The sequence below is a fragment of the Anguilla rostrata genome, chromosome 15, assembly GCF_018555375.3.
Source record: "Anguilla rostrata isolate EN2019 chromosome 15, ASM1855537v3, whole genome shotgun sequence".
Classification (NCBI taxonomy): Eukaryota; Metazoa; Chordata; class Actinopteri; order Anguilliformes; family Anguillidae; genus Anguilla; species Anguilla rostrata.
In genome coordinates this window covers 2903474-2914684 of record NC_057947.1, presented here as the reverse complement: position 1 = coordinate 2914684, position 11211 = coordinate 2903474, and the positions used below count along the sequence as shown (strand labels likewise).

General features: G+C 42.4%; 1 protein-coding gene across 2 annotated transcripts in view; it reads right to left on the bottom strand.

Moving 5' to 3' along the window:
* slc4a3 (solute carrier family 4 member 3) overlaps positions 1–11211 on the bottom strand; it is an 81886-nt gene that overhangs the window by 52339 nt on the left and 18336 nt on the right. For both annotated transcript variants that reach the window (XM_064310825.1, XM_064310826.1), the window contains exon 2: positions 10474–10654. In XM_064310825.1, coding sequence (XP_064166895.1) covers positions 10474–10527 — 54 coding nt within the window. In that variant the 5' untranslated portion in view covers positions 10528–10654. The remainder of the gene's footprint in view (positions 1–10473; positions 10655–11211) is intronic.

Sequence of the window (11211 nt, the reverse complement as noted above, 5' to 3'; positions counted from 1 at the left end):
TCATTTACTGCTAAAACTACATATCCCAGCTACACTACAGCTCATTGCAACAAACACATAATTTCCTGCTAAAACCAAACATCCTGGCATCCATCAGGGTTTCATTAAACAATGAAACGAAATTATATTAATAACACGCTAATTTAATTTCAGAATTTAAATTGCAATCTCTTAAATTGGAATTTAAGAGAGTCGGTCTAAAGCCAAACAACCAATAGCACATACTGGGTGATATAGCCAATCGCATCACAATATTTTTGATATTACTGCAGGGTTTTTCCCGGCTCATATAGGGCTTAGGTGGTGACTTTATGTGACAGCGACTGCAGTCAACAACTCGACGTGTCGTCTCCCTACATTTAGCTAAATTTAGAATGTAAAGTTCTGGTCTTCAAGAGACCACAACAATGCAAAAATAAAGTACAAATTTACGATTTGAACAATTTTGATATTTATTGATGGGTTACATGTTGTATGTGCCAGAATCGGGGTGGATACAGCCTATACTGAAGGATTTACACATTGTAAAGGGGGTCATTCTATAGGAATAGCGGTATTTGGAATTGTCATATGTCTTCAAATGTGTTCCATTTTTGTCACACAAAACTTAGGGTACAACATTAATAAATCTTTTATCTCAATCCACACAAATACCAGTTTACTGTATTTAAATTTGTTTAATACATTCACTCAAAGAATGCTTGCACCATCCTTTTTGTCAATGGTGTTACTTGTACCCTACGCAACATTAAAGGCTTTTCAAAATTTCTCATTTCAATCTGCCTAAATAGGAAAAAACAGTGTAGGTTAATACAGTAGAATCAACTTAATTGCATGAAGGATTATTGGATAATTTGGGTTTGCATAGAATATCCAAATTCGGAAGCATTTCTCTTTCATTCTTTTTTGAAAGAAATCATATATTTGCATAGACTATTAGCTAATATTTCAGACATTTTCATGGAATTATGTCCAGTTGCATAATGATCTATAGATATATGTTAAAAGTCAGCAGATGTGGCATACATGAACCAACAATTGCCCCATAAAGACACAAAACTGCAAAAATCTACGAAGGTAGGTGGTTTCTGTTGAAAATCAGGTCGACAGCAGACATCGGTCTGTTTTATTATTTTATGCAGGTAAGCAGATTTAACTGTAGTTCATTTAGTGTGTCTAAGGTTGCATGTAAACGTGAAAGCGGTGAAGACTTGAAATGCAGTATCATTCAGAAAGAAGCTGTACCCATAATATCCCTGAGCATTTCTAAGCATTTACCAGGTGTGTTTGGCATTTTATCCTATAGGCGGCTTATTGATGATATGAAGGCATTTGGTTTTCCGATACAAACTATGCAAGTAAACTGAAACACAGGGCTACTGTAACTGCAGAATAATAAGGATCAATAAAAATGCAGTAATACATTTCATTATTTTTATGAGAAATTAAAAACATGAACACTGAACTGAATAGTGTGAATATTGAATAACATTCAAAAATTGAATAGTAAGCATACAAACCCTAACATTAAACCTGCAAGTGTTACTATATTTTATAGAATATTCAAGCTATATATATATATATATATATATATATATACAAACTCGATTCTGATTGGTCCAAAGGGTGGGCATTATTTCTCAGTAAAGGGACACCTCAGGCCTTTCAACAGTTCTAAAATTAATGCGCTACAAAATCCAGCATTCTAAAGCAGTTAAAACAGTAACATTATTCTTTCAGTTTTCAATTGTTGTTACGTCCCCTCCCCTTTTCAATATCCAATAGTCACTGGCTTCATTTAGGAATGCCAAAAATCCGGCAAAATACGGAATCGTCCCTTATTTTGACAGTAGAACAGGCGTTCCGTATTTAAGTCATGGCTACGGGAAGCATTTTCATCCGTATCTTTGTAAAGGATTGTAGTAACCGCTGTTTTGAATACAGTTAGCTAGCTAGTAGCTAGCTAGCCGGGATAACAAGCATGCTGTGTGACCATTCTGACCTAAAGCCAGGGGCGTTTCTAGGATTCAAAGACATCTGGGGCTTAGCCCCAAGGGGCTCTTCATACTTTCCGCGTTCCGCGTCCGCGGACAGCTGCGCGGACTTGTACTGGTCGCGTGGACGCGTGCCCGGTTCCATTCCGCGTCAGTCTGGTGTTCCACGCGTGCGCATTAACCGATCTACACTCAAAAGATTTTCGGTTACGCTGACCTATAAAACGCTATTCCAAAAGCAAAATTAGACATGCTATATGTTGTTAGAAATCTTACACTCTCACCTACTGAATAAATGAATTGTCAATCAAGCCAGACTGTACTAAAAAGGGCGACAACACCGTAAACAACAGGTGTGGTATTATGCACAGCTATTTTTGGAGGTAGCCAGGCATCACAAATGCACGTGTATTTCACAAATGGATTGTCCAAGACAATATATGACCACTCAGTCTAAAAAGGGACATTTCTACGTGTAAAACCAATGGGAAGGTTGTATGTTTATTAAATATTTAGTCCCAGACATTGACTGTAGAATGACATGGCATAATTTTTAAAAACTTGTCTCGTTTATTTCATTATTCAGTCAGCCAGGATGACGACATTTACGCCACGAGGACCAAAGCAGACCGTCGCGGACACGCGGACGCGGAAAGTATGAAGGACAGTGTGAGCAAAAGTTTTTGGGGCCCGCAAATTTTGGGGGGGGAACCATTTATTATATTTTTACACACACAAACATTACTGTAGATTACAAAAAAAAAATAGTGACAGTGCTATACTAATCTGGCTAGTATAGGGATATAATGTTGAATGAATGTAATATGTGACTATATTGCTGAGCAGAATGAAGACAGCTAGATGTAGTTAAATAATTAATGTAACTGGTCATGTTACAGTAGAGAAACAGACTAACAGAGTAAATAGCTATGTGATTCAATATAACTGGCTATACAAACACACTTAGTTACCAGAATATGTATTCTGAATATGTTACCAGAATATGCACTCACCGGCTGAGCTGCTGACTGGCTCTCAACATCCGCTGAAACGTATTTACATTCTCAATCTCATCATTATTCTCCTGAATCTCCTCCTCAACAACCTGTCTCGATATTTCCTTTAAAAATCCGCGGATATCCACTGTTTCAGACAGTTCACTGACACTAACGTTACCGAACAAGAAATATCTGGATTTGTCTACAGAACTCTGCGCAGTGTGTATGTGTACGTTTGTCAGACAAGCGGAACTGTCAGTCTGTCACTCAGAACTCTGTGACTGAACTTTGCTGTACCAGTGCTAGCCATAGAATCGTCTGATTGCAACCTACTGCACCTACTAGTCGGTTAGGTTACTTACTGCTATTCGAATCTCTTTGGCAACGTCACTGCCTAAAACCCAGAATTTTAATATTGGCTAGGTGACAAGTGGCGGCGAAACCATCATAAAGCTAACTGGCATTCAAACCCGGTTTCAGAGTGTCTTGGAAAAAACGAAATGTCTACACTGCAGGACCGCAACATTTTAAAAAGCAAGACAGAGCTAGGGAGATTCATTTGACTGAGTTATGGTTTCAAAAATGACCAAAATTGGTGCTAATTGTATGGTATAAAACGAGAAGGAACTATTTTTCTTGATGGAATCGTTGTTTTCATAGAATTAACGACCAGAGGTTTTTTCTTAACTACGGCGGTACAAAAAGAACTACCAACCAGAGTTTTTGCACATATATAATATATATATTATTTTATTTTTTTAATCCAAGCTTCTAGGTTTTGAATTTGCCCTTCCAGGTAGGGGTGCTCAATAATAAACCATATAGAGGATTATCTGGTATTTTTAACGTATTGTCTTAATTTTCGTCTCTTTTCTTTAATCATACCCAATGCGTAGTAAACACCCAAACTTCAGAGGCCATGTGAAATACTTCTGGAAAAAAACAATACCACTTCTATCTATTAAGTGTTGAAATGATATCCACTCAGTGGCCTTGTAGTGTTCATGTGATAGACAAAAACACTTTACTGATTACAAAAAAATAAAGATGATTGTTATGCTTAAAAACATTTCATAATCATTGACATGATTTATCACCCAGGCCTACTTTCAGGCATTAAGTTGTCCTTTCTTTTTTTTTACCATATTTTCCAAAAATTTCCATTATTCCCTGGCCCCTCTTGAATGCATCTGCCAATTGTTTTTCAGTCAAAACAATTCACAAATATTTTAATAAATTATTTTCCCGAGACTCCTGCTATCACTTCACTCACAGGAGCCATTTTTCCTTCTTAATTTAAATATGTAATGATCCATAGCTGTGATTGGCTCTGAATTTTTGCCCACTCCACCCACAAACAGGTTTGAGAAAAGCGGTATGGCGGCACCAAGGGGTGTCGTCATGGCGTAAACGTACGGGGCGGAGTCAGACCCCGAAATATGAGGACAACCCAGCTCAAGTAGAGGGTCTACCCAGATTTCCTCAAGAATCCTCTTTCATATTTAGGTCAAAGTCCAACTAACGTTTGCTATAACTGCCAAGATATCACATTTCAGCACAAACACAGTGACACAAACAGTACAACAATAGTGACATAAAGCCAAAACCGCTAAATTGCACAAGGTCTACTGCCTGAGAAGAAATAAGAAAAATGGAGGAGTTTAGATTACATTGTGCGTGATATCTCCTCTCCTTTTCCCTACACTGAATTTCCTTTACACAGGCACCGACTGGAAAATATTTCCCACAATAATGCATTCCTATGATATTGCATATTTATTGAAGCCCAGTGGACAAAAAAAATGCATTGCTACTTTTACATCTCAGAAAACATTGGCTATCAATGACAAGTCATTCAGGGTAAATTTATTGGTAAAACACAAATACTTGCTGGCTGGGTGTTTGCAGTAGGGGTTTGAATAGATGGAACCGGGCCTGGTTTTAGTATTAACTTGGAGGCAAACCCAGCGTTGCGCTCCATCTCATTGAGAATATTGCTTTCAGAGAAATGCCCTGAGTAAACAAACATTTTTCTGCCAAGCTGAGCAGGGGATCTTGCATTAGAAACACACGGCACCCATAGTGTTTTTTTTACGGCTGGATTCGTAGGGAGCCGGTGTAAAGATTTGTTTTTAAACTTACAGTCTAAAACCGAACAGCTAGCACCCTTCTTTATAGCCACTGCTCTGTAGCTCAAGCAGTGGGCGGTGCCTTGCAGAGGAGTGGCGATATTAAATCAGCAGGTAAAAGATGATTGGTTAACTCAAGCAAAGTCAGTTTTCTATGTGGAAAAGCTGTTCAGATTTGCCTATTTCCATAGGGACATTACTAAAACATCAACATTTTTCATGAAATGGGGTCTAATTTAAAACAATTTGCCTCAGGTTTACATCACAAATTCTTTATCATATTGAAGCAACTTGAAATTTTTAATATTCATTAAATAAATTGAATAAAATGCCATTAACAACGGTATTACAAAACTGCATACTGTTGCGTGAATTCATGCCAGTGTACCTACACACAAGGTATACCACCCAGCCCTAGGATACACACACACGCGTACACACACATACACACATTTAAAATAACCTTAGAGAATGCAAGGCATCAGTCAGGTGATCAACTACAAACGGGAACCACAAAGCAATCAAATTGGCCGTGATTGGCCCCTGAAATCCTGATGTCACAAATGCATTTTTCAAAAGTGCATGGCTTAAAGCAGGAAACTGTGCTTAAATCTTCCTAATCTAATCCCAGAATGATACTAGAGATCACTCAATAGTTCTGCTAAAACTCTGCAGTTCTGCTGAAACACTGCAGTTCTGCTCAAACTCTGCAGTTCTGCTCAAACTCTGCAGTTCTGCTGAAACACCGCAGTTCTGCTCAAACACCGCAGTTCTGCTCAAACACTGCAGTTCTGCTCAAACTCTGCAGTTCTGCTCAAACAATGACCAGTGATGCAGACAGACCCAGCTGCCTCACAGATCACAGCTGATTGGCTGGTCTGTAAGACCAGGAGGTCAGAGGGACAGCCTGCATGCGGCTGTTAGACAGGTCATCAGCTTGTTGATGGAAGCTGATTGGAGGACAGACGCTGAACAGCTGACGTAGTGAGGTGCGCAGGGCCTGGTACCCCAGCTTAGGGCCACTGGATCCCACCACAGCATGCTCAAACAGGAAGTCCGTAAACAGACCCCACACAGGAAATTACATCATAGAGAGACAGCCTCTTGAGTCAATAGTGTTGTATAATGTTAAACCAAAGAGCAATTTTATCGCACATGAATTTTATTTTATTGCATCCTTCTGCTTCTGTATCGCAGTAGAAAATACCTCATTCCACCTGCAGTTCAAAAACTCAGCTGCTCGGCCTCTCACCAGAATAAATATCAAATCTCATACAACACCTCTCCCAGCTTCACTGCACAGGGTTCCAGTAGCTTTAAGAATTCATGAAAAAAACGTTTTTACTTACCACTTTTAAGGTAAGGCTAGATATTGCCCCAGAATACATTTCTGATCTCATAAAAGCTTACACCCCACCGCATTAGACCCCCAACATAAACCCTCCTCACTGTCCCAACCACGCATTTCAAAGCAAGACTGGAAAAGGACTCCGCAGCGAGGGTTCCAATTTTCTGGAATAACTGGCCAGATTTATCAGGGCCTTAAGTCTCATTTTAAACTTCCACTTTTCTACATCAAACTTACGTAACTATCTTATATGCATTACTATTTTCCTCTTTGGTGTTTTATTTGGTTAACTTATAGTTTTGTAGTATAAACCCCTTTCTGTGCAAAAAAGAAATTCACTCAACAAAGAGTTATTAAGCATTACTGTTTCAATTATCAATCATTGTCTTTAATGTGACTCCCATAATAAAAAACATAAATAAAAGCAAGGACTGACATTTCGTAAATGGCTGCTAACCTATAATGTGCCCGTTACCACGGGTAACCACAGAACGCCAGGGCTCACCTGTACTGTCAGCGCTCAGGGCAGCCAATCAGGACAACCGAACAGAAAACAAAGGCGGCGATCCATCACAGCAACGGTGTGCTCAACACGCGGCCTGTCTGTTCATATCTGCAGTACAGAGGCTGCATTTTCTCTCAGCCATCGATCCGCACTGCTTCATTAATCATGCTAATGCTCTGTACTGCACGGCAGCCATTACCAGCGTCTCCTTTGCCTGAACATCAGACCAATCCATCTTTAAGGTCCCTCATCATCAGCCCAATCCATCTTTAAGGGCCCTCATCATCAGACCAATCCGTCTTTAAGGGCCCTCAACATCAGCCCAATCCATCTTTAAGGGCCCTGAACATCAGCCCAATCCATCTTTAAGGGCCCTGAACATCTGCCTGATCCGTCTTTAAGTTCCCTCAACATCAGCCCAATCCGTCTTTAAGGGCCCTGAACATCCGCCCAATCTGTCTGTACTTAAAGTTGAAGTAGTATAGATGGTTTGATGTTACTGTGTTTATCTGATAAATCATGGACTGGAGTCATACTAAACATACAGCACATGCTATCACATTAACGTACGCATTTTATTAACCTAAGCATTAATTATAGGGGCTTAAAACTGAATCAACCATATAGAAATATATAAAAATGTTTCAGAGAGAAGCAACAGGGGGACAGCAAGCATTGAATTAGGAGAGATACAAACAGAAACCAGCAAACAGCAAATCCTAACCAGACTCAAAAAGCCTGTGTGTCCATGTAGGGCATGTTTACATTAAGTGCCATAATCTTTTATTTATGGGTATGCAAGTACATTCCCATCCTACTAAGACCCAGCCATTCCTTTTTGTCTCCTGTAGGGGACATGTGTCTCTGGTTGTAATCACTAGAACCATATAATTACATTATGCTGAAACCTGTTGGTCTGAGTAGAGGACATAAATATATAGTAATACTATTTTTGAAAATATTTTCAGTGCAACATGTTTTTGTCATCCAAGACACTTGTGTTATTTAAACTTCTGCCGAGCGTCAGGAGAATATGTCTGATAAGAATGGCAAGCTCTCTTCCTCTGCTGTCCGTTTGAATTACTCTCTGTGAAGCGGTAAGGTTTGCCAGACCCACAGGCAGTCCTTGCATCGCCTGGCAGATGGAAAGCAGGAAAAGGCGGGAAACGCAGAGAGCCTCTCACTCCTGTCCTTCCAGAGCTCCACTGTTTCGCTGAGAGACAGGCACAAAACCACCGAGGAGCTCGCGAAGAAGCCCACTATCAGCAATACGGCCCCAGATGATAGGGTGTCGTTCAGGGCACACAACTGTCAAAGGCCTTTTATTATTCCTGTAAAACGGAAATAGAAATAATCCCTAACAGAAATCATGTTACTTCAAATGATATTTTAGCTACAGAACACTTGGCCTAGTTTACTTCACAGTCTCACAATGGGGTTAGTACTGTGCTATTTGTTATTTCTTTTCTTTGGCTCAGTTAAGTCGCTGATAATATATCCCCATTCAGTCGCTGAAAGTCACATTGTGTTGATTTGAATGAGGTTTGAATATTGTTTAGTCAAATATTCACCCGGAGGCAACAAAAATGTTCTCTTCCAGCCTCCCTCCCTCCCATCAGTGTGCTCTCTGTGTAAATTTAGTGGGGGAGGGATGAGCAAATCACAGCGAGCCAGGCTGTTTTTGACTGCAGCCAATCATGCGCTGTCCTCCCATGGGCCAGCCTTGCCCGTCTCCGGGGCTAAAAGTAGACAGCCTTGGAAACACCGGTGGGACTTTGTGTTAATGTTTACACTCAGCTGAACCTGATACACAGAACAGCCCACGGTGACCGCAGGGGACATGATACGTGGAACAGCCCACAGCAAACAAAGCACATCGGATACACGGAACAGAACACATTTACAGCGAACAAAGTGGATCTGATGTGGGGAGCATTACACAGCAAACAAAGGGGATCCCCGCTACAGCAGCACTATCCTGCTGTATCTGGGAGTCGAACCTGCAGCCCTGCAGGGACAAGCCCAGTTTCCTAAGCATTACTCCACATTGCTGCCTATATCACTATCTCCTCCTCAGAGACCTGGCTCTGAATGATCTGCAAGGGCCACTCAGCTCACAGTCTGGAGCTGAGCTTTACCTGGGACACCCACTGACACACCCCACAAGCAGGCCTTTCAATCCCCTTGAAACAGCAACATCTTTAGGGGGATGTGTCACGGACCCGCCTACCACTGACATCAGCAGCAGCGCAGGGGCCGAACCTTGCCTACTCGACTGAGCGATTGACAGATCACTCCTTCACCATCCACACGATCCCATGTTCTATCTATCCCAAGCCATTCTGGGCACCCCACCGTTCCCCAGTCAGCCTGAAGCAGAGGGCTCCCAGCTGGGGAGGGGGGTGTGGGGGGGGGGTTCAGACAGAGGCCCCCTCCTGTGCATCACCCGCTCTGACTTTTCCCTCAGCCTGCCACACCTCATCTGCATGCATGACCTGTGCCACCGCCACAGTCATCCACTTCACATTGTTACCTTAGTTGATGACAGGTGACTTAGTTGATGCGCCAGTCTTAACGACTACTTGTATTTTTATTTATTTTTATTTTTCCATAGATTGCGTTGTTGCCGTTCTTGTTGTTAGTGTTAATCAGTTTAACCACCAGGGTCCAAGTTGAACTATGCGGTTGTTCCCTGTACTTGGACCGGTACTTCTCTCTAGGGGTTTCGTCATACTTGTTCCTGGTTATGGTTATACACTTTGTTGTACGTCGCTCTGGATAAGAGCGTCTGCCAAATGCCTGTAATGTAATGTAATGTTACCGCGACTCGCGCTCCTGTCACGACGTATCAGCGCAATTAGAGCCCGTTCGTTAGCCGGGACCTCTTGTAGGAGGAAACAGGAAACGGGACCGGCCGGCCTTTAGAAAGAGCAGGACGGGCCGTAAGAGCTGATGGCGGGCTGGCGAGATGGTGGGATGGCAGGTTGGCGGGATGGCGGGGGGGGCAGGTCCGTTACTCTCGGCCTCCCGCGCGCACGCTGAGCCGAGAGACGTCGCCGCGCGGTGCCAACGCAGCCGGAGGAGCCGGCCCATCTGCGCCCGTCTCCGCGCGCGCGGCGGCTAGCGTACCGCCGGCGCGCCGCCAGCGTCACTGGGACCCGCGCCGCACGGGCGGCTGCCAGACATCAGCCGGCGGTTGCTAAGGTCGCCTTAGCAACCCCCTCTAATTAGGGATGATTGATTCACTGCAAATTATCAAGACGACACCAACGCCACTTCCCCTTTGACCCCTTTGTCTGTTTAAAATACCGCTAACCCCGCCAGCTCCAGTTAATTCGTTTGTGTGGCAGAAGTCACCGTGTGCTATTCCCGGCGGGGGCGGGGGGACGCAGGATGCCGGTATCTCAGGAGAGGCGGGTAGGTGCTCTCTCTCTCCCCCAGGGAAGTCACTAAGGTGAGGTGGAGCGAGGGGAGAGGGCGGGGCGGGCGTGTCTCCTACCTGATGCAGGTTGATCAGCACGTCTGTCTCGGGGGCATGACCTCCTGTCGCCATGGGGACACAGGAGGGCAGCAGCGGGAGGGGAGAGGGAGGGGGAGAGGGAGGGGGGAGGGGCACGCGTCCCGGATCAGCCCTTCTCTTTGACAGCTGGAGTTCCAGTCAGCCTGTGGGGTGGCATAACCTGTGCGGACAAAGAGACAGACCCACAGATAATGGCCTCAGTGCTAAATCTGCACCCATTACACGACACTATACATTATATTACACAAGCTAACATTACATTACATTACACTAAACTACATTACATCACACTATCCAACATTACATTACACTAAACTACATTACATTACACTATCCAACATTACATTACACTAAACTACATTACATTACACTATCCAACATTACACTAAACTACATTACATTGCACTATCCAACATTACATTACACTAAACTACATTACATTAGATTACACTAAAATACATTACATTACACTATCTAACATTACACTAAACTACATTACATTACACTATCCAACATTACATTAGATTACACTAAACTACATTACATTACACTATCCAACATTACATTACACTAAACTACATTACATTACACTATCCAACATTACATTACACTAAACTACATTACATTACACTATCCAACCTTACATTACACTAAACTACATTACATTACACTATCCAACATTACATTACATTACACTAAACTACATTACATTACACT